The sequence below is a fragment of the Jaculus jaculus genome, chromosome 1 (assembly GCF_020740685.1).
Source record: "Jaculus jaculus isolate mJacJac1 chromosome 1, mJacJac1.mat.Y.cur, whole genome shotgun sequence".
NCBI lineage: Eukaryota > Metazoa > Chordata > Mammalia > Rodentia > Dipodidae > Jaculus > Jaculus jaculus.
Window position 1 is genome coordinate 120,021,643 of NC_059102.1, and position 23,994 is coordinate 120,045,636.

Here is a 23,994-nt window from a genome sequence, read left to right on the forward strand (position 1 = left end):
GGAAGAAGCTGGCCCTTAACACAGATCCATATAGAGAGAAAAGCAACCACCAAAAGCAAGCACATTCTGGGAGCCCCAGGCAGAGCTCAAGCACTCTGCATACCTTAAACTGGAATTCAGATCCTCACCCAGAAACACCTTAGGGCTGTAATTACCTATTAAGATCATTGATAAGCCAGGAGTGGTGGCAAGGGCCTTCAATCCTGTGAGGCAGAGGTAGGAGGATCGCCACCCTGAGACTACATCCTTACCTTGAAAAACCAAAAAAAAAAAAAAAAAAAAAAAAAGGTTTAAAACTTTGTTGGTTAATCCCAGCACTCGGTGGCAGAGTTAGGAGGATCACTGTGAGGCCACCCTGAGAATACACAGTGAATTCCAGGTCAGCTGGGCTAGAGTGAGACCCTGCCTCAAAAAAAAAAAGTAAATAAAAATGTGTTGGTTGCCTTACCTATTTGTACTACTTTTTACTACTTCCTATATGTATACACACAGAGAGACATGTACATATAAATAAAACTTCTTTCATACATACATATGTATAGTCATAGACACACACACGCACATATGGATATGTAAAAAATGTTGATGTTTTTGCAGGACTTACTATACATGACTAACAAGAAAGCTATTGCTTCTGAACCTTGCTCACTAGAAGCCAATAAGAACCCAATCTCATAAAAAACAATTTATAACTAGAATTGCTAATTGAACACATGGAGGATAGGGAAATATGATACCTGACACTGAGTTGTCCTTGTTCCTCATCGATCTCACAAGAGGCCACAGTCAATTGATAAATGACAGACTGTGGGCTAGATTGGCTGTGGCTTATGGCCAGGAAAATGTCTTCTTCGATCCAGGTAAAAAGGCTGAACTTCAGTGGGTTTACTTCTTGATCTTCACTATTGTCAAATGGAATTCTGTTTTAAATATCGAACAATAACCAAGACATGAGGAAAGCTTAAACATCAGTAAGTTTTAAAAATCTTTCCTTAATGAATGACCCACCTTATATGAAGTCAATTCCTAATTATTGGTAGAAACAGAACATGAGCTAATGCCAAATACCAGAAACCCTCAAAATGTTTATTTGGCTTAAGAACGTTTCCACATTTATTGTATATAAGTATAAAATATAACATAAAGGAATCCATAAAGGCAACTTTCTGCTTTTTGGATCCAGTGGCAAATTCTCAGCAGCCGTATGGAACTGGTCACTAGCATGCTGTGCTTATTCAATCAGCTCTCCATGAACTGTTTCCACTGCACATGGCCCAGTGCCTTCCTTCTACTGGATCACTCTCATCTATTTTTTTTTTTTTTAACCAATATGCTCCCAGTTCTCTGTCAATCCCACAGTCAATTCTTTATTCAAGAAGCAAAATAAACCTTCACATCCTTCATGAAATCTCTCAATGATTTGGGCTCACCATCCAATTTATTCAAGAAAATAAAACTGTATTTGAACTCCCAATGTCTTAACCCATGAGTTCAAGGCCACCCTGAGGACTACATAGTGAATTCCTGGGAGAGCAAGACCTTACCTCGGAAAATGATAAAAAAATATAAAACATTATTTTAGCTTAGAATTTCCAATAATTTTAAATTGGCTTTAAGTTATAGCTGGCTGAATTTTGGGCAGAATGCAGCTGATTCTGTTCCTAGAGATCCAACATACTTAGGAACATACTTGTATCTCTTCTGCAGATGAGGTATTCTAAGGGGAACTTTGAATCCATTTCCACCCACAGCTCCCAGTTTCACTGTGGGATCCACACTTGAATTATCACCTATAAAACAAAAATGCAAAGATTATTACTATAAGCTATAAACACTTTGAATACCAAGGATATCCTATTAAGTTCTACAAGGCAAACAAAACAATGTAGAAAAGATCCACACCTGAAGCTCTTTCTTAATCACCACATTCTGTTCAGGCTTAACTAAAACTGGTTTTCTACCATGTCAACCACAATCTTCACCAATAAAGGCAGACCCTTCAACGAGACCAGGCACAGAGGTTGCCTTCTTCACCCTTTGCTGTCCTCAACCATCTCACATCCTCTGGAATCCTCAGAACACACTTACAAGGCATTCTCCTTCTATCGTTATCTCCAATGTCATTGCTGAGAAACTTGGTCACACTGTACTCTGTTTCAAACTTCTAATGTTCCCCAGCTTGCTCAGGGTCAAAGCCTTCAAGATCCTACAGGAGCCATTCCCTATCCTCTCTATGATCCCACCCATCTTTCTCTCCTCATTTGCCTATCTGTAGCCAATACAGCCTTCTGGCTATTTTCTAAACACAAGAAGCACCCTTGGGTGCTGTTCACTCTGCTTGGAACACTCTTACCCCATTGTACCCCACTGTACAGTTCCCTTCGACTCTCACTAGGTTTCTGCCTGAACACCACCTCCACAGAGAAACCTTCCTTCCCTCATGACCCTAAATACAAGTCATCTTCCCTATCCTCACTTCTCCTATCCTTGTGCTCTCCTGATCTGCTCCCTCTTTTGCTTTGCTTTTCTGCATGGCATGTTTCATGCAACAGATTATACTGACTTGATAATGAACATGTTAGAATTACTTTTTAAAAAGCTTTTAAGGGCTGGGTAAATGGCTTAGTGGTTAAGGCAGTTGCCTGTTAAGCCTAAGGAACCTGGTTTGATGCCCAAGGACCCACGTGAGCCAGATGCACAAGGAGGCACATGCACCTGGAGTTCCTTGATAGTGGCTGGAGGCCCTGGCATGCCCATTCTATCTCTGCCTTCCCCACCCTCAAATAAATAAATAAAATATAAAAAAGCTTTTAAAACAAGTTTTAAAAAAAAGTTTCTCCTCTCTAACTCTTGTATATTAGTTATCTTTTTCCTCAATTTCTTAGTGGACACTGACCTGTAACCCCCACTTCCAGCTTGGGCCTACCATCCACAATGAGCTTTTGATCAGAGAAACCTACAAGGTTTCCCAAAACAATGACAGAATTCTGTCAGAGTACTTGATGACCCACCAAAGGCCAGTAATAAGACCCTATTGCTAAAGACTCCATACACAGCTGACGCATAAAATGGAATGACATGGCTGGAAGCCAGGAGAGAGTCAGTCCCCAGACAGTCAGCGTGTCTAGTGCCAGAAGGCGCTACATAGGCGACTGGGGGAAATGACCAAGATCTGTCCAAGCAACACATTGTTTAACCTAATTAGCAACAAATAACCGGATGTGATGCCCACACAAGTGCAATAGTGGTACACAGCCATGGTGAGGAATCAATTGCTCTAGATTTGGCTAACTGATCCACTCAGTGGTACTAGACCCTTAGCTGGAGCTGGGAAACAAGTCAGAACCATACCCAAACACAAGCCCACTCTACAATATCAAGCTACCATCAATCACGGGGTATAAGAGGGCCTACACCTATCAAACTGTCTATCAAAAAAGTAAGTGTTATCTCAATTTTCCAGGTGCTAACTTACTCTCCATTGGAGAATCTGCTTCTCTTTTCCAGATAGATGCAGATCCTAAGAAGGGAGCTGCCCCAACATACCTCAAAAAGGGCCCAACTGAAACTAAGGACAACTGGTGAAATAAGCAAGGGTGATGTTTTCCTGTGAACTGGATACCAGCACAAAGGGGAAGGAGATCAACGCAGAGAAAAATCAACTCCTACCAAATCAGAGAGCCAAAGCCTCAGAGGTCCCCAACACCTCAGCACTGAAGCAGACCAAAAATGAACCCAACATGGCTCAGGGAAATCTTGCGAAAGAGGGGGCGGAAAGAATGTCAGAGTTACATGTTGGGTCATGATTTGCAGAGACATTTATCATACTAATAACTGGGGGCTATCTCCACAATGCACGACCCATTTTCATTAACAAGGAGGGTCTAATGGGAGGGGGTAGATCACAGATGAGCCTAAATAATGGTACCAAACTGCCTGTATTCACTGAAATGAAAACTAATAAATTAAATTTAAAATAAATAAATAAATGTTAAAAAATAAAAAAAAAAAAACAAGTTTAACAAGGACAATAGTAGCATCCTACAAAGCAAAACTAAAATCACAGAAACTGGTGACAAATACAAATAAAATTCCTATAAAACATAGGTTTGGGCTGGAGAGATGGCTTAGCGGTTAAGCGCTTGCCTGTGAAGCCTAAGGACCCCGGTTCGAGGCTCGGTTCCCCAGGTCCCACGTTAGCCAGATGCACAAGGGGGCGCACGCGTCTGGAGTTCATTTGCAGAGGCTGGAAGCCCTGGTGCGCCCATTCTCTCTCTCTCTCCCTCTATCTGTCATTCTCTCTGTGTCTGTCGCTCTCAAATAAATAAATAAATAAAATTATTAAAAAAAAAACATAGGTTTTTCATTTAAGATAAAAGCTGATGTGAAAGTAGGGAACATTACTATGAATTAATTAACTTTGATTATTCTCTCTCAATAGCTATCTAGGCTTGTTCTAACTGAAAAGGTATTTGAAACAAGGCTACCATTGCCTCATGGCAGTATACTTTATGACAAAGAACTCAAAAATAAAACCAAAATTCTAGGTATTCTAGCAGAGCAAGAACACTGGTATTGAGTTCTCTGCCCATTCTTAAGACAATGAAAACATTGGGACAGGATTCAGAACACCTTGCTAAGGATCTTTCAACATACCACACTTGTAGACAGAAATCTGGTTACTGGCATCTAGGACAGCAAGGTCATTACACTTTTCTGGTTGTGCAAAGAACATGACTTGATTCACCGGGTGTGGGAAGAGCAGTCGGTAGGTACACATGGGAGGTGGGATCACAGTCTGACGGAAGACTGTCACCAACAGCCTGTCTGTATAATAAAGAGGAGATTAGATGTATGGATACTCAAGGTGTACAAGCAGACACTCAAGCATCTAAGCTATGATGGTGGTAGAAAGAATACAGGAATTCTTCAAAATGATTCTTGTTCAGTTTCTCATGAATAACCCTAAAACAAATTATTGGCTGGTATGGGCTCTATCTGTATCTGGCTATTGTCACTTCCAGACCTCAACTGGACATGAGACTTTCAGGTACCAAGGACTAAGGATAAAAGACCAAGAGGTCAGAATTCTAGGTTTAAACTGGGCCTGTAGCTGAACCAAACTAGACTAGGGTAATAAAAACCCTTAAGAGTCATGCTGGAGAGATGGCTCAGTGGGCAAGAACATTTGTTGTGTAAGCTTAATGAGCCAAGTTAAATCCCCAGACCAAGGTGAGTCAGAGACAGGAGGATCACTGGGGCTCCCTGGTCAGCCAGTATAACTGAAAAATGGTGAGCTCTAAGCTCAGTACGAGATCCTATCTTATGAAAATAAGGCAGAAGAATGATAGGGAAAACCAATGTCCTCATCTGGGTACCACACACACAAGCAGAGAGTGGTCACATCTGTATACATACGTGTCTACAACATGCAACCCCCACCAAAAAAAAAAAAAAAACCTTAAAGTCAGCACTCAGGAAGCCCTCGTGCGAGTATATTCTACCCAATGGCACTCCTAGTCAGCCATAAATATCAAATGAGTGAAAACAATCAATCAAAACAAACACGTCCTGCTCTTCTGGTTCAACCCTGGCACAGGACTCCTGGACTCCTTGCAGGCTATTGGACACACTTCCCAGCAGCTTACTTCCATCAATAACAGCCACGTTTGCCAAGTCACTGCAATTATCTCCTGAGCTTCGGTCAGTGGTCCAGTCCCAGTCATAGCACAAGTAATGCCAGCCCTGACAGAGAACATGAAGCCGGTATGGCATCACTGGGTCCCACAGCAGAGATACAATCTGGCTCTTTCCACTGGAACTGAAGGGCAGACATTGTTTCAGATACCAATGATAGTTTCCCATGGTCCAAAGCTGAACTGCAAGAGAAAATGAAAAGGATTTCAGAGGCCAGGGGACCAGATTTCACCACTTGCTAGACAAGGACAAGGGCAGTGTTGTCTTTTCAAATAACCCTTCCTCCTTTGCCTCATCATAAAATAGTACACATTAGTAAAAGATAGTTTTCCATTAAGAGAAAAATGTCAGGCTGGAGGGATGGCTTAGCAGTTAAGACATTTGCCTGCCAAGCCAAAGGACCCAGGTTCAATTCCTCAGGACCCACATTAGCCAAATGCACAAGGGGACACAGCATCTGGAGTTCATTTGCAGTGGCTGGAGGTCTTGAGGAGCCCATTCTCTCTCTCTCCTTCCCTTCCTCTTTCTCTGTCAAATAAACAAGTAAATTAAAAAAAAATAAAAATAAAACAGAAAAATGTCAAGTATCAATACAGTCAAAAGTACACACTTATTGTTATCTTTACCTTTTGGTTTTGTGCCCATGAAAGACAGACACTGAAGACAGTACTTTAGTGAGTTTTCTCCATCAAAAGTTGAAACAAGGGGCTGGAGAGATGGTTGATTGGTTAAAAGCATTTGTTTGCAAAGCCTGATGTACTGGGTTTGTTTCCCTAGTGCCCAGACGCACAGTAAATCCAGACACACAAAGTGGCACATGCATCTGAAGTTGGTCTGCAGTTACAGGAGGCCCTGGTGTGCCCATTCCCTCCCTCTACTAAATAAATAAAACCAGATGCACAAGATGGCACATGTTTCTGGAGTTCATTTGCAGTGTCTGGAAGCCCTGTTGTGCCCATTCTCTATCGCCCCCCCCCGCCACACACACAATCTCTCTCAAATAAGTAAATAAAAAATGAAACTAATTTTTAAAATTGTTAAAAAAAAAAGTTGGGAAGATCGTTTGTCAACCATACTCAAAGCACAGTTAGGCAATACACAGCAGGGACACATTCTGAGAAAGGTGTCGTTAGTAGTTATCATCCACTGCAAGCATCACAAAGTATATTTATCCAGAATAAGACAGTTACAGTGTGACACAAACATTTGGAACCACTTCCATTATGTAGTCTGTTGTTGACAGAAATGTCATCATGTGGTAGGTACATAACTGTACCACAACACTCAAGCTGAAATCCAGACTAGCACCAAAATGCTTAATTTGGTTTAAGATGCTTATATTTCTATAAGTACACTGCATAAAATTAATGTAGCAGGCTATCTGGTATTAACTATGATTCAGTTGTCCAAAGAGTAATATGCATTCTATCATCCTTCTACTATTAAGATCTGATTATGCCCAAACTATCCTTTATAAAAAGATACATAAAGTAGTATCTTAGTTTCATAAGAGAACCTATTTTCTGAATTGCCTGCTAATTTTTATTTCTTATTTATTAGAGTGAAAGATCTAGAGAGTGAGAGACAGAAATTGTGCCCCAGGGTCTTAGCCACTGCACACAAATTCCAGACAAAGGCCACCTTGTGCACAAGCACCACCTGATGCATTTGGCTTATGTGGGTTGTGGGGAGTTGAACCTGGGTCCTTAGGCTTTGCAGATAAGCACCTTAACCACTAAGCCATCTCCCTAGCCCCTAATTTTCAACTTAGTGATGAGAGCAAATATAACAATGCTATTACAATTCCTCTATGTAGCCAAGACCGGATTAAATTAGACCACAGATTCACATTCCCTGAGGACAAACTTTGGCTAGTCCTGTTTAATATTGTTACGTTGAGCCTATCAGTGACACCCCTTTATGCAATGGTTAATCAGTATTTTTCAACTGTGGCTGTACATTAAATCACCTGAAAGTTTTGATTTTTATGCTTCTTTTAATTTTTAGCTTTAGTTCACGAAAGGACAAATTATAAAGAATGAAGGAAATCCTACACCCTTTTAACTAATTTTCTGAAGCATGAGCCAAGATATCCATCTGACATACCATAGCTTTTCAGAGTGGAACTGTCCTCCTCCTGAAGGTCTTCTAGCCAAACAGCAAGTACAGAGGAGTCTGCATTCCACAGCAAGTCATTCACCTAGTGAGGAAAAGACACCCTTGACTTCTGGCTTTACTTCAACATCTTTACAAGAGCTGAATCCCCTGCTCTCACAACCAAATTATTTCACTAATCCCAAACTGTAAATTATTAACCTATAGTCAGTAAACAAATGTATGAAATTTGGCATTATACATAAAGGACTTAAAATATGCATTATGGGGGCTGGAGAGATGACTCAGTGGTAAGGTGCTTGCATCCAGAGCCTGATAGCCCAGGTCCAAACCCTCAGTACCATGTAAAGCCAGATGCACAAAGTGGCACATGCAAGTGAAGTTCATTTAGAGTGGCAAGAGGCCCTGGCACCCTCCTTCCTTCTCTTTCTATGCTTACGTATAAAGTAGTAAAATTTAAAAGCTAACAGTAAAATAGCTGGGCGGGGTGGCACATGCCTTTAATCCCAGCACTCGGGAGGCAGAGATAGGAGGATCACTGTGAGTTTGAGGCCACCCTGAGACTCCATAGTGAATTTCAGGTCAGCCTGGGCTAGAGTGAAACCCTACCTTGAAAAAAACAAAAATAAAAAATAAATGAAAAAAACCCTAACAGTAAATAAAATATGCATTATGCTTAAAGATTAAAAGTGACTTACGAAAGCCAATCATGGTGGCTCACATCCCAACACTCAGGAGGCTAAAGTAGGTGAATTACCCTGAGTTTCAAGGCCATTTAGTGAGCTCAGGACAGCCTAGGTTAAGAGTGAGACCTGTCTCAAAAAAACAAAGACTGGGGCTGGAGAGATGGCTTAGCGGTTAAGCGCTTGCCTGTGAAGCCTAAGGACCCTGGTTCGAGGCTCGATTCCCTAGGACCCACGTTAGCCAGATGCACAAGGGGGCGCAAGCATCTGGAATTCGTCTGCAGTGGCTGGAGGCCCTGGTGCGCCCATTCTCTCTCTCTGCCTCGTTCTCTGTCTGTCACTCTCAAATAAATAAATAAAAATAAACCAAAAATAAAAAAATAAAAAAAAAAAGACTGAAGAAACTAAACTAAATGTAGATATGTTTAGCCAAAGAGATAATCATGAAATTAATTACTATTAGGGTATGGTACAGATAGAAATATGATTATACAAAGAAAAATTGTCTTAACTATTAAAATTTTACAGAATTAAAAAAAAATTGGGACTGGAGACATGCTCAGATATTAAGGCACTTGCCTACAAAGCCTAAGGACCTGAGTTCTATTCCCCAGTACCCATGTAAAGCCAGATGCACAAGCTGGCACATGTATCTGGAGTTAATTTGCAGTGGCTAGAGGCCCTGGTGTGCCCATGCTCTCTTTCTCTCTCAAATAAATAAAAATGAAATTTATAAAAAATTAAAGAAAATAAAAAAGAAAAACCAAGGCATGGTGGCGCATGCCTTTAATCCCAGCACTCAGGAAGCAGAGATGGGAGGATCACCTTGAGTTCAAGGACACCCTGAGACTACATAGTGAATTCCAGGTCAGCCTGAACTACAGTGAGACCCTACCTTGAAAACAAAACAAAAATTACAGAGGGGCTAGAGAGATCAGTTAGCAGTTAAGGTGTGTGGCTGCAAAGCCAAAGGGCCAAGGTTCGATTCCCCAATGTGCACATAAGGCCAGTTGCACAAAGTGACGCATGCAGCATCTGGAGTCCGTGTGCAGTGGACAGAGGACATGTCCAGTGTATCAAATAAGTAAATAAATAAGCTGGGCATGGTGGTGCGTGCCTTTAATCCCAGCACCCAGGAGGCAGAGGTAGGAGGATTGCCATGAGTTCGAGGCCATCCTGAGACTACATAATGAATTCCAGGTCAGCGTGTGCTAAAGTGAGACCCTATCTGGGAAAAAAAGGAAAAAAAAAAAAGAGAGAGCCCCATTTTTCCAGGCTTGGTGGCAAACACCTTTGGATTCCATCACTCGGAAGGCAGAGGTAGGAGGATCACCATGAATTCGAGGCCACCCTAAGATTACATAGTGAATTACATAGGACAACCTGGGCCAGAGTGAAATCACCCTATCTCGGAACCCCTCCCCAAAATAAACAAACAAACATTTTTAATTACAGAACTCACAACTACTATTTACATTTCTACTCTAGCAGGATTTAAATGGCACGCAAATTATTCAACATTGAAGTATTATAAAAGTATCTCATTTTTTGGTATGTATGTGTGTATGTGTGTGTGGGTATGTATTTGTACATGCATGTTTGCATATGTGAGTGCTTGTGTGCAAGTATATGTGTGCAGGCCAGTGGTAGACATTGGGTGTGTCTTCCTCAATTTTTTGTTGTTGTTGTTCAAGGTAGGGTCTCATTCTAGCTCAGGCTGACCTGGAATTCACTATGTAGTCTCAAGGTGGCCTCAAAGTCATGGCGATCCTTCTATTTCTGCCTCCCAAGTGCTGGGATTAAAGGCGTGCACCACTATGCCCATGCCCCTCGCTTCTTTTTTAAGACAAGATTTCTCAATGAAACTGTAGCTCAACCATTCTGCTAGACCTGCTAGCCAACTTGAGTAAGAGATTTTCCTGCCTCTGTCTCTTGGCAATGCAGGGATTATAGGCACAAGCCACTACAACCAGCTTTTTCAAAGGCTTAGGGGATCCAAACCCAGGTCTCATGCTCAAGTGGCAAGCTCTTTACCCCTAAGCCAGCTCTCCAGCCACACGTAAAGTATTTTGATCACTGGCAAAGTTATGGTAAGTGATCAAGATAAATAATAAAAACTATTTTGATTTCTCTTCTCTGCTTTATCTTGGACAGAGAAGAAATGATACATTTTCTTTTGCAAAAATTTCCTTAGACAAATATTTTTTTCTCTTGTTTAGAGACAACAAAAAATTTAGAAGCTACCAGTTTTATTGCTATCTACTCTAGCAGTTCTATTTACAACCCACTTTAACATAAGCTTTCTCTACAGCTCAGGAAAATCCTCTACATGCAATGGCAAACAATTCAGGCACTTACCTTCACCTCATCTTTGAGGAAAGGAAGTGTAAAGTGTCCATGAAGCAGTCCATTTTTCTCAAAAAACACAACATCCTGCTGGTTGGGTTTATCTTGGGTGGAGGCAATCAAACTGCCTGAGGGTCTTAAAGGAAAGCCAGGGTCAGGATATCAAAGTTCAACCCACAGGCTTAAGAACAAAAGGGGATTTAGAAAGATTTTCTTTTTCCAGCAAAAACAAGGTGGGAGCCAGAAAGATGGTTCGGAAGTTATAGGCACTTGCCTGCAAAGCCTGATGGTACCCATGTAAAACCAGATGCACAAAGTGGGCATGCGCCTGATGTGTGTTTGCACTGGCAAGAGACCCTGGTGTGCACTCTCTCTGCCTGCCTGTCTCTCTCCCTGACTGCAAATAAGTAATTTAACATATTTTATTCATTTACTTTTGGGTTTTCAACATAGGGCCTCACTGTAGCCCAGCCTGCCCTGGAATTGACTATGCAGTGTCAGGCTGGCTTCAAACTCATGGCCATCCTACCTCAGCCTGGGATTATAGGTATGCGCCACCACACCCAGCATTTTTTTTTTTTAGGCTGGAGATGGCTTAGTAGTTAAATCCCTTGCCTTTGAAGCCTAAGGACCCATGTTTGACTCTCCCAGTCCCATGTGAGCCAGATGCACAAGGTGATGCTAATAAGGTGGCACATGCATCTGGAGGCCCTAGTGTGCCAATTCTCTCCCTCCCTCCCTCCCTTCCTCTCTCTCTCATAAAAAAATTACCAAAATAAAATTTTTTAATTAATATCTTTTTCCAAGGAAGAATTATTTGTGGTCCTGGGACCAAGCAAGTTTTCAGTATCATGTATCCTTTGTCTCTTGGCAAGTGAGTCATCCCATTGTGCAGAAGCACATTCCTAGGAAACAGTGCCTTTCCAAACCTAGGCAGGGATTTTTAATGATTTCTCTACCTACCATAAACATCTCGGGTTCCTTATCATATTTGTGTGGAGATTGTTAATTCAAAATGGTAAGGTGGTCAGGTGTAGTGGCGAGCGCCTTTAATCCCAGCACTGGGGAGTTAGAGGTAAGAGGATTGCTGAGTTTGAGGCCACCCTGAGACTACATAGTGAACACCAGGTCAACCTGTGCTAGAGTGAGACCCTACCTCAAAAAAACAAAAAACAGTGTAAATATCACCTAAATACTGGTGGAAAAAAGATCTTTGAAACCCAGCACGTAGCAGATGCTACTAAGGCAGACGGCAGCATTTCCTCAGCCCATAATCTATATACAGTCAACAGGATAGGCATACTGGGCCAAGCAAGGAGATGAATGACAAGATGTTCAAATCTAGCTGGTTTCTCAGCCAGATTTGCTGTTAGAATGCGCACAAAAGAGGAAAGCTCTTTTCCTAGTTCTTACAAAAGCTCTATTAGCCCTACACAGCCTGGCACACTCTGACTTCTTTTCCAACAGAAACATCACTTTCTATTTTCTACAAACAGAAATAAGGCTTCATATTGTCCCTTCCTATAACCACACATAACCTTTTAGGAATTGGAGATGTAAAATGTATAGGGCCTTGGAGTGAGGAAGTCAGCTGCATTCAGATTTATGAGGAAGGAAGGGTGAAGAGAAGGAAGAGAGGAAAGAGAAAGAAAACAGTCTTAAGCCCACAGCCACATGAAAACATATCGTTCTGTGCTATAAAGCATCTTTTCTTCAATGAATGCCACCACTCTTCATGTTCTGGTCTCAAGAACTGCTCTGAGCAGGAAGTACCCATGTTCCTTCTACTCACTTCCAAGCCAGGGAGGGCCCCAGCCCCGCCACAGGCTCACTGGTTGACTGCAATGCAAACTCTCGGTTCCACACTCTGATCTTCCGAGCCCCTGAATGAACAGAAGGGGGTGTCAAATAAACAAAGGCAATTAAGGCATTATGACAAATGTCAAGTATAACCTTTTTAACACTTTGCTCATTATGTTATATCTACTAGGTGACATTGGACCAGTTGGCCTCAAGGGATTCTTCTAATTCTTTTTTTCTGTCCCTTCTTAACCCCCAATTCTTAGCTAAAGTGATAACACATCACTGCCACCTCTTCATCAGTATAATTAATATTCTACTCAAAAATTGCCTCAAGTGAGGCTAAAGAAAGTCTTAAATTAATTTCCATACCTGTTTCTGGGCAAACAACACTCACAGCAAAAAACTGTCCATCTCCACGCCAGCTAATTCGTGGCTTATGGTCATCCCAGGGCAAAGCAGCTTCAGGCTAAGAAGACAAACACCAATATTACCGAGGAATCTTAAAGGATCCCAAATCAAAAAGTATGCACCTTGCCTAGGAGGTTGAAGCTACCTAGCCAATCAGCTTCACAAGTCCTCAGGAATCCTTAAAGAATACTTGTACACCCAGAAACCACCAAGAACAAACAACTTAAAAACAAACTTAAGAGCTGGATCAATGGTTATCATGCTTGCCTACAAAGCCTAAGAACCCAAGTTCAATTCCCCAGTACCTACATAAAGCCAGATGCACTAAGTAGTGCATGCACCTGGAGTTCATGTGCAGCAACTAGAAGCCCTGGTGTGCTTGCTCACTCGCGCTCTACCTCGCTTGCTCTCTCCCCACCCCCATGGAAATAAATAAATAAAATATTAAAACAAACAAAACTCCAAAATTAATAAATCCTTTGGACAGTTAAGTGCTACAAATCTAAGCAAGCATTAACTATAACTAGCTAAGGAACCTATCAGGAAATACAGCAAGAAAATAAATGCTCTATGCCAATCGTAAAAACTTCACAATGGACCAGAGTTAAAGATGAGGCACAGATGGTAGGGGAAGAGCCAGTGGGGTGAACACATTCTGCCATCTTGCACTTCAGGAGGAAGCAAGGTCTCCACCCAGGGCCTCAAAGACAAGGCCAAGTCCACAAGTCTATGAGGAGAGACAAATGACTTCCTGAGCAATGGGCTGCTCCATTTGCAATCACTGTTAGTTCTAGTCTCTGCACCAGAAACTGTCCCATAGCACAGAACGCAAACTTCCTCTAGTGAAGAGTTATGGGCTGATATGAGTTATAAGGAATCTATCTATAAATGATGGACAGAAACATGCAAATAGAAAGCAGGATATTAGCAATTCATGTCTCCTAGAAGAGAAGCTCATGAAAATTTCTATACATAATAATGCTCCCAATTATTCAGGCCCAGACCTCGGCACAACCTTCAATTCCTCCCTCGCTCCATCTGATCTCTATTAATAAATCCTACAAACTTTTTTCACAATGTTTCCAGAGTCAAGCCAGTTGCTACTACTTGTCTGTTCTCTCCCTAGCTGACACAAGGATCCCTGAAAAGAGCATCTCATATTCATTCCCCTCAATCCAATGAACACCATGAGCACAGAGAGAGAATGAAAATAAATCAGAACCTGTCACTGATAAAACCCTCCAATGGTTCCCTATGCAACTGGAGTAAAAGCAAAGCAGCAACACTGAGCTACAAGCATATCACCCTCTTATTCAAGGATATACCCACCTTTAACACTGCCCAGATTCATAGCTTTCCATTGTCCCCTTCCTCAAGAACATATTGCCACATTGGTGTTTGTGGTGGATTGAATCAGGTGTCCTCCATAAACTCATGTATGCGGAATGCTTGCTCCCCAGCTGATGGCAATTAGGGAGGGGGAGGTGGAGCCTTGCAGGGTATGAGTTGTTTGGGACAGGCTTTGAGGTGGTACAGCCAGCTCTCCCTTGCCAGAGCTCAGCTTACTCTCCTGCTGTTTGCCCCATGCTCTAGCAGAGGTGATATCCAGCTTCTGGTCATACCACATTTTCCCTTGCCACCATTAAAATCTTCCCCAAGAGACTATAGACCAGAATAAGATCTTTCCTCCCTTGGGCTGGAGAGATGGATTAGCCATTAAGGTGCTTGCCTAAGAAGCCTAAGGACCCAAGTTTGATTCTCCAGGTCACATGTAAGCCAGATGCACATGGTGGCACATTGCTTCTAGAATTTATTTGTAGTGGCTAGATGCCCTGGCATGCCCATTTTTACTTTCTTTCCCCCTCTGTCTCTAATAAATCTTTCCTCCCATTAGCTATTTTTGGTTGGGTGCTTTGTCCCATCAATGAGCAGGGAACTACAGTTGTATTCAAGAAAGAGGGCTGGAGATGGCTTAGTGGTTAAGCACTTGCCTGTTAAGCCTAAGGACCCCGGTTTGAGGCTCAATTCCCCAGGTCCCACGTTAGCCACATGCACAAGGGGGCATACGCGTCTGGAGTTCATTTGCAGTGACTGGAGGTCCTGGCACACCCATTCTCTATCTGCCTCTTTCTCTGTCTGTCGCTCTCAAATTAATAAAATAAAATACAAAAACAAGAAAGACCCTAGGATCTTGAATACTGGCTGGTGCCCTTCCTGGATACCATTCAGCTCATTTCCTTCAGGTCCATAAAAACAGCACCTTTAATGTGACCATCCTGACCTCCCCACCTGCTGCCACTGGTATTCCTTATCCTACTCGGTTTCCCTTTGCAGCAGTGTTTACGCATGCAATATTAGGGAGACATCATTATGCCCACATAACAGACAGGAAAGTCAACAACGAGCAATGCTGGTAAACTTGCCACAAAGTCATATGGTTACTAAACATCACACAATGTTATCTATATTCCTCTATCAGAGATATATGCTTCCTTTGGAGGTGACTAGCAGTATGCCAGTGCATAAACATGATACATCTTAGGGCAACTGTTTTACTCAATGGTAATATTTTATTAAGTATTTTTTTTTTTTATTTGAGAGAGAGAAAGAGAGACAGAAAATGGGCATGCCAGGGCCTGCATGTGTCACAGGGTGCATCTGGCTTTATGTGGGTACTGGAGAATAGAACTCGGGTCCTCAGGCTATGCAGACAAGTGCCTTAACTGCTGACCCATCTCTCCAGCCTTCACAGGTAATGTTTTTAATCACTATTACTTATCTATTTTGGCATACACATGTGGCGTACACAGATGCATGTGTCCTGTGCACATACATGTACAGAACAGTGCAGAAAATCAGGTGTTGTTTCCCTGAGATGGAGCTGCAGGTTTTTCAGATTGACCTGCGATCCTCAACTGTTTTCCTGCTTTCACCTGACAAGACTGTGGTTACAGACATACATGGCCATAGCCAGCTTTTTACATGGGTGCTGAGGCCTAAACTCAGGCCATATCGGACCCTCACATTTGTGCAGCAAGTGCTCTCTACCTTTCTGAGTCATTTCCCTAGTCCCAAATTAATTTACACAAAACCCTACATTTTATATAAACTATACTACAATATAAAAATTTAGAAGATTTAAACTGGGGCTAGAAAGATGGCTCAGCAGTTAAGGCGCTTGCCTGCAAAGTCTAATGACCTAGGTTTGATTCCCCAGTACCCACTTACAGCCAGATGCGCAAAGTGGTACATGTGTCTGGAGTTCGTTTGCAGTGGCAGGATGCCCTGGTGTGCCCATATAGTCTCTCTGCTTACAAATAAATACCCTTTAAAAAAAGATTTAAGAGCTGGGCATGGTGGCGCATGCCTTTAATCCCAGCACTGAGGAGGCAAAGGTAGGAGGATCGCCATGGGTTTGAGGCCGCCCTGAGACAACATAGTGAATTCCAGGTCAGCCTGGACCACAGTGAGACCCTGTCTCGGGTAGAAAAAAAAAAAAAAGACAATATGATAGCTGGTACTGGTGCTCCTTCCCCAGATGCCCCCAAGAATGCTTATGTTCATACTCCTCTGACTTCAGGAGCTCTACACAAGACTGAAAGCCCTGTCTTAGCTAGCTCATCAAGACATCACTATAGGGTCTTCAAAATTTCCTAATCAAGAACGAAAGAAAACAAAGTTTCATCCACAAAGAAATATGAAGAATAAAGGTATCTTTTAAAAGATGGTTCTCGGGGAAAAGTCTGAGAACATACATGAGAATGATCAACAGTGAGTATAGCACAGCGGCTCTCTGGAAAGGAAGGGGAAGGATGCAAGAAGGGCTACAAAGGGTATTTCCACTCTGTCTGTCTTATCCTACCCAGGCAATGAATACTGGTTATAATTTTTCTCTACACTGAAAACAAGCAACTTGGCAATGAAAGCCAGAATCTTTCTAGGGTGACTCATTTGCCAATGGTTCTGAACTACTACACTACTATTAAAGCCAAAATGTTTCCATTCCGTTCCCAAACTGTGGTTTCCCAGAGTTCCAGTAGGCAGCAAAACTTCCATCTGTTCCAATCAAGGTTTATTATCTATCAAAGCAATCTTACCATGTGCACCTGAAAGGCTGCTTGCCTGCCTTCCGAGCCATGGAACTGTGTCTCCTTCTTGCCCCATCCAATGGTGATGAACTTGCCTAAAGAACAATTTATTGTGAGAACATGTAAGGCAGGCAATAAGCCAGATGAAATCAAATAAAAACAGTTTCATGGTATTCTTCATAAAGTTAGTTATCTACAACTACTTGGGTTCTCTAAGACCTCTCAATAAACTGTTGGGAAGTGCTTACTTATCCTGGGCACACCCTTGAGCTTCTCTCTCTGCAAGCTCCCTGTGGTGGTTTAAATAGATGGCCCCAATACATTCATTTGTTTATTTGTCTGTAGTTTGCATCCCTAGACACCTGGCTGGAGGCAGTGTCACTGGGTGGATCTTAAGGTGTGGTGGTGCGTTTCAGGTTTCAATCTAAACATATGCAACCTGTGCCTAGCTGGAGTTCCTGAAGTGTGCTATGGCTTTTGACCTTTTGGCTTGTACTTCTCTCTCTCTGCTTGGTCCTATGAAGGCAAGCCAGCTTCTTCTGCCATTTATGGAACTTTCCCTGGATCTGTAGGCTTCAATAAATATTCCTTCCTCCATAACTGTGCCTGTTCTGGAAGTTCATCTCAGTGAACCTAAAGCTGTCTGCTATACTCCCCAAGAAATAAAGGGCCAAGAAGTGGAATAAGAGAACTCTCCCAGTGGAATCAGTAAGTAATGATGGAGTTCCAGCAGGGCCAGCAAAATGCAGCCTACCTGTGCCTTGATAAATCAGAGTAAGACCCTAACTCAGACTCCCTCCTTCCCTTGGCTTACTGGATTGAGTTATTTGAAAAGAAAAACCAGCCTGAGGGCAATGTGCCCACCTAAACAGATGCCTGTGCAGGTAACTCTATGACTGTCCTTCAATCTGGATGCCCCAGAGTTCTATCCTGTATCCTGGACTCTTGTTGCACTGAATTTGCTACCTGAGCAAGTTCATCTGCTCCCACAGATTGGAGAGATGCGTTACACAAGAACAACTTCCAGTCTATGTACCAGACCTCTTATCAGTGTACTCCACAGGCCACGAAGCATATCCAAAACAGAGTGCACTGCTGGCTGCAAAGTAGTCAGCAATTGCCCACCTTCCTTCTCTCAGTCACAGGCATCCTTATCTCTATCACCTGAACTTCCCAAAGTGCTGTTCTTCTGCACATACCCAAAGCCTATTTGTTTCAATTTTATTTAATAGATGCCTCTTATTTAAGAGAGAGGAAGAGGACGATAGAAAGGATGGGCATGCCAGGGCCTCCAGCCACTGCAAAAGAACTCCAGATGCATGTGCCACCCTGTGCATCTGGCTTACATGGGTACTGGGGAATCAAATCTGGGTCCATAAGCTTTGCAGGCAAGCACCTTAACCACTAAGCACCTCTCCAGCCTCTATTTGTTTTATTTGTTTCAATTTGTTTTGTTTCTTTGTTTTTTGAGATAGGTTTCCTCTTTAGCCCAGGATGACCTGGAATTCACTATGTAGTCTCAGGGTGGCCTTGAACTCACTGTGATCCTCCTACCTCTGCCTCCCAAGTGCTGGGATTAAAGGTATGTGACACCACACCCAGCTTGTTTCAATTTTTAAACAATGTTTCTCAAATTATGTCAAGAAGAAAACACTGTTCACATATTCTTTTCAAGTAACATACTCACTGAGAATCAAGTTCTCCCTGAATCCACTACCTTTTCTAGCCCCACACCCCCCTGTAGCAGCCTACTACTTCATCGCCCTGCCTGTGGTCCCACAGCTCTATACACACAACAAAAACACATGTCAAGAACAACTTTTCTAGTATTAAAAACAAAACAAAGAACAGCATACAAACGGAGCCAAACGCCACCTCATTTAGTCATCGTGTCCGAGCACCCCAGCATTTGCACTACTGCCAGTTTCCTAAGAAGCTAGATGTCTCAAGGAATGAGCACTCCTCCCTTGGAATGAACAAATTCACTAGTGTGGCCTATTCTCCACCTTCAGCCTTCATCTGTTCAGCACAAGTTAATGGAGACTAACTTTAAGACCCTTACTCACCACTGACTCCCCTCTCACTTATGCACCCTAAAATCCTCTATCTAATCATCACTGAACTCACAGTACTCCTTACAAAAAAAGCCAACTACTTTACCATTCTACAGTTACCCACACTACCAGTGGTGGTTTCAGAATGCCTACTCAAAAGGTACTATGAATATAGTAGAGGGACTAAATCAGTTTTCTAAATAATTCTCAGAGATGGTGGAACAAGAAATTTGAAATACATTCTCTACCAAGACCAGGGACTTCCAGTGATCGGAGCTTCTTGGGCTCAATAAGCATCTCCCCTTTCCCATCAATACTCTCTCAGCCTCAATGGCCAAATAACCTTGGCTAAATCTCAGCAAAATAATCTGACAGTCTCATGAAAATGCAGATTTGGATCCAGTTGCCAGAACAATATAGAACTTTCAAGACCACCTCTAATTTTTTGTTATTGATATTTTTGTTTTTCGAGGTAGGGTCTCACTCTAGCCCAGACTGACCTGGAATTCACTATGTAGTCTCAGGCTGGCCTCAAACTCACAGCAATCCTCCTACTTCAGCCTCCCATGTATTGGGATTAAAGGTGTGCACCACCACATTCAGCCCACCTCTCGTTTTCTTCTCTACATAACTGTAGACCACAAGTATTCTTCTCACTTAAGTTTCAACTATCTCTTTCACTGTAACCCTGGCCTAAGCCTTTCCTAAGGTTTGGGCAACAACAATCCAGGGATTATAAGCAACAGCTTCTATTCCCAAGAACACTAACAAAGCCAACTCTCAGACCAGTAGAGACACAAGAGGTATATGCCTTTTAGAAATGGAATACACTCAGGACCATTGGCCACTAATCACTTAATAAGTGAGGATTTAAGCTTTATAGTTCTTTAGGCTTATTACAAGTGTTGCTATAGAGAAAAAGGACCAAAACTGAGGAGGAATTTTAGGTCATAAAACATATCACAGTCATACTCACTTTCACCAAAATCACCCTGGTGGATCTGCTGCTCCATGATTGGCTCAAAATCTCTTGTCATCATAATGAGGGTCTGCCGACCTTAGAAGGAACAAATCAGAATTAATTTTGGTTTAAGGTTATAAATGTGCCACTCCATTGCATTTATGGCACCATCCCCAAGCTGCAGAACCAGAGCAAAAACGAGTTATAGCCAGAATAGGGCAGATTAAATGCACAACTACAAACAGCTTTGAACAAGCTCTTCCTAGAAGAGTCATCTAATGCTTGCTCTCAGCTCTGGATGTGTGTGAAGCGGAGCACAGAAGTCCATAGAGGGCTGGAGAGATGGCTTACTGGTTAAGGCACTTGCCTGCAAAGCCTACGGACACATGTTCAACTCTCCAAATCCCACATCAGCCAGGTGCACAAAGATAAAGCAAGTGCAAGGATGCACATGCCCACTAGGTGGCAGAAGCATTCTGAGTTTGATTTCAGAGGCTGAGGCCCTGGCACCATAATTCATTCTCTTAAAAAAAAAAAAAAAAAAAAGCCCGCATCTATTAAAGTAAATGTCCCTGGTTCCCAAGACATTTCTTCAACATATCCTTCAGCAATGATGCCCCACCCCTTTTTTTGTCAACTCATCTAGATGAAGAACCTCAGGTAAAACCAAGACTGCAAGAGACAGACGTGCAAAGGTGAACATTACTAACATTTATCACTGCAACTGTGAGCTCAGCAGATTCTTTAGGTCTTAAAACTAGTTTTTCACTTGCAAAGAGCAAATTCCACAGAACTTTTTATGATAACATATAAAGATAAAACTTAAAAGTCAGAAGAAACACATTAACTCTGTATTACAACTGGCTATCACTGTTCAAAGAAAATTTTTGATACTTGGGAGTCTGTCTACAAAATATTATAAGTTTTTTTTTTTTTTTTTAATTTTTATTTGAAGGAGAAAGAGGGGGGCAAGGGAGAGAATATGGGCACCAGGACCTCTAGCCTCTGAAAACAACTCCAGATGTCACTTTCTGCACCAGGTTTACGTGGGTCCTGGAAAATCAAATCTGGGCTCTTTGGCTTTGCAGTCAAGAGCTTTAACTGCTAAGCCATCTCTCTAGCCCAGGAGTAAAGTTTTAGAAGTCAATTAAGCACCAGTGACAAGCTTACCTGTGGCAAGAAGCACCAGCTCCTGGTCAGGACTCCAGCTCATGATGCAGATACCATTGGCCACACATCCAACACATTCCAGCTGCAGTAGAGAGAATCAAAAAGGCAAGTTCAGAACTCCAGTGTTCAGTAAGGATGTACCATGGCTTCATCAAAATCAAAACAAGGACTGGGAAGATGGTGAGGCCATTAATGGCTCTGGATTGCATAGCCTGCTGGCTTGGGTTCAATTCTCAAGACACCCATATAAGCCAGAAGTGATGCAAACATCTGGGTGATTATTTCCAGCAGCAAGAGGCCTGGGCATGCACACACATGCAACTAAATAAATAACTAAAAAAAAACAACAACAAACCCACAAATAATTGATCCCTCAGTCATGAGTGACACAAAACATTGTCTCTATGGAAGGCTTGGGTTTACAACTGAGGTCTCACAGAAGTAATGTGGGTCTCAGAGCAAGGAATGTCAAGTAGCTCACAAAGCCTAGCAAAGTTACACAACATGGACCATGGACTCTGTCTTAGAGACATCTGAGAAGCCACAAAGGAGAGTGAGCAGCATTCAATGAGAAAAACACACTGGGACTGGATTAGCTCAGGATTCTGAAAAATTGTCTCTGAAATGTTTTGAAAATAAAGAGCTAACTAAGCATGCACTTATAGACGACAGTTTTGATACTTCTCACTAAGAATGTGAAGTAAAGTTATTATGTATTCAACGGAATGGTAAGATTGAAGGTGCCATAGTTAGACTACGAAGGCTCAAACTCTATCTGGTAACTTTGTGACCTTGGCCTAGTTTCTTAAGCTCTCTGACCCTCCTCAGAAGAATGTGAAACAAACTACCTCATGAGGCCACACTGATAAGTAACTGAAATTTTGTATGAAAAGAACTTGAAAAAGTGCCTGGCACAATTAAACATTCAAGTGTAATTAGTATTCTACTATGAGTAATATTGTAACTCAACCAGTGCTGAAGAGATCAAAATAGTGAGATAATCAAGAGATTTTGCTGGTGTTATTTTGATACAAGACTAACCTAGAACTCACTATGTTAACTCAATCTGGCCTGCAACTCATTAACAATCCTTCTGCTTAAGCCCCACAAGTACTGAGCCAGGCATGAGCCACCATGCCCAGTCTCAAATAATATTTTAGCAGTTTGTTTATTTATTTATTTACTTATCAGTATTACTATCAGAAAACAAGGGTGGCGGGGAGTGAAATCAAACAAAAGAAAAGAAAACAAGCAATACAAACATTTCAGAAATAAGATTATAAGTCAGGGGCTAGAGGGATGGCTTAGCGGTTAAGGTGTTTCCCTGCAAAGCCAAAGGACCCAGGTTCGATTCCACAGGACCCATGTTAGCCAGATGCACAAGGGGGCGCATGCATTTGGAGTTCAACTGCAGTGGCTGGAAGCCCTGGTGAGCCCATTTTCTCTCTCTTTCTCTGTCAAATAAATAAATAAATAAAAATAAAATACTTTAAAAAAATTATAACTCAGGATAAAATTCTGGTAGGATACACTTGAATGGTCAGTTTTTATTCCCTTTGCAGGTAATAGTAAATATAGCAAACTTAACTGAGTTTTGTTTTTGCTAAATATTATTATTTATTTGCAATCAAACAAGAGAGAGAAAGAATGGGCACACCAGAGCCTTCCAACACTGCAAAGAAATTCCAAATGCATGTGCCACTTTATGCATACGGCTTATGTAGGCACTGGGAAATCAAAGTCAGACTTCCAGGCTCTGCAAGCAAGTGCCTTTAACCACTGAGCAATCTCTCCAGCCCCTAAAATGATTTTTCAAAACCAGTATGAAATATAGTTAGTCATGTCAGCACATTTTCCTAATGAAACAACCTGGCAAAGACTGACTTGAAAATGCTTGCACACTGTGGCTACAGATTAGAAGAGCTCAACACAGAATATGTGACTCAGCAGGATCCTCCACTCTGTCGCTTGTACTTGCCTGGTGTGTGCTGAGATTGCAGAGAATGACATCTCCAGAGGCTGTGGCTGCACACACAGACTCCTGATCCAGCAGGTCCTGAATCCCGACAATGCAGCCGCTGCCATCCTCTGGCAGAAAGCCTTTTGCCACCAAAGAAATTTCATTTTTCACCTTTCACCAAAGCAAACACATAAGCAAGTTAGCCTTGTCAACTTGGAAGTATAGACCTTTTTCCAGAAATAAAACACTTCCTAATGCTTCTTTTATAACATAAAAGCTTTCAAAATGCCTCAATTAAAACCCAAACTTTGGGTGCTGGAGGGATGGCTTACTGGTTAAGGTGCTTGCCTGTGAAACCTAAGAATCCCGGTTAGATTCCCTAGTACCTAGGTAAGCTAGATACACAAGGTGGCATATGCAGCTGGAGTTCATTTGCAGTGGCTGGAGGCTATGGTGTGCCCATTCAATCTCTCTGACTCTCTCACAAATAAATAAGTATAAATGAAATATTTTTAAAAACTTTCATCTTAGAAATATTACAACTCTTATCATCTTTAATAAGAAAAATATATTGTTGAAGACTCCAATACTTGGGCTTCAAGGTCACTGAGAAACTCTGCTGAAGCTGAGCTGAAAAGCTCTTCCATGTAGACCAGCTGATAGAAAGCTGGAAAAAGCCATGCTGCATGCAGCTCAATGGGAGAGAGAG

The 23,994-nt window shown here is 42.0% G+C and overlaps 1 protein-coding gene across 3 annotated transcripts in view; it reads right to left on the reverse strand.

Annotated features, from left to right (window-relative positions):
• The window catches only part of Elp1 (elongator acetyltransferase complex subunit 1), a 64,616-nt gene that overhangs the window by 35,561 nt on the left and 5,061 nt on the right, over positions 1 to 23,994 (reverse strand). For 2 of the 3 annotated variants that reach the window (XM_045155413.1, XM_045155421.1), the window contains exons 3-14: positions 23,304 to 23,456; positions 21,326 to 21,407; positions 20,171 to 20,251; positions 17,150 to 17,235; positions 13,014 to 13,110; positions 12,634 to 12,724; positions 10,854 to 10,977; positions 7,804 to 7,897; positions 5,649 to 5,879; positions 4,657 to 4,827; positions 1,679 to 1,790; positions 738 to 920 (exon numbers count right to left, since the gene is read on the reverse strand). In XM_045155413.1, coding sequence (XP_045011348.1) covers positions 738 to 920; positions 1,679 to 1,790; positions 4,657 to 4,827; positions 5,649 to 5,879; positions 7,804 to 7,897; positions 10,854 to 10,977; positions 12,634 to 12,724; positions 13,014 to 13,110; positions 17,150 to 17,235; positions 20,171 to 20,251; positions 21,326 to 21,407; positions 23,304 to 23,456 — 1,505 coding nt within the window. The remainder of the gene's footprint in view (positions 1 to 737; positions 921 to 1,678; positions 1,791 to 4,656; positions 4,828 to 5,648; positions 5,880 to 7,803; positions 7,898 to 10,853; positions 10,978 to 12,633; positions 12,725 to 13,013; positions 13,111 to 17,149; positions 17,236 to 20,170; positions 20,252 to 21,325; positions 21,408 to 23,303; positions 23,457 to 23,994) is intronic. The other variant, XM_004656988.2, reaches the window with a different exon arrangement.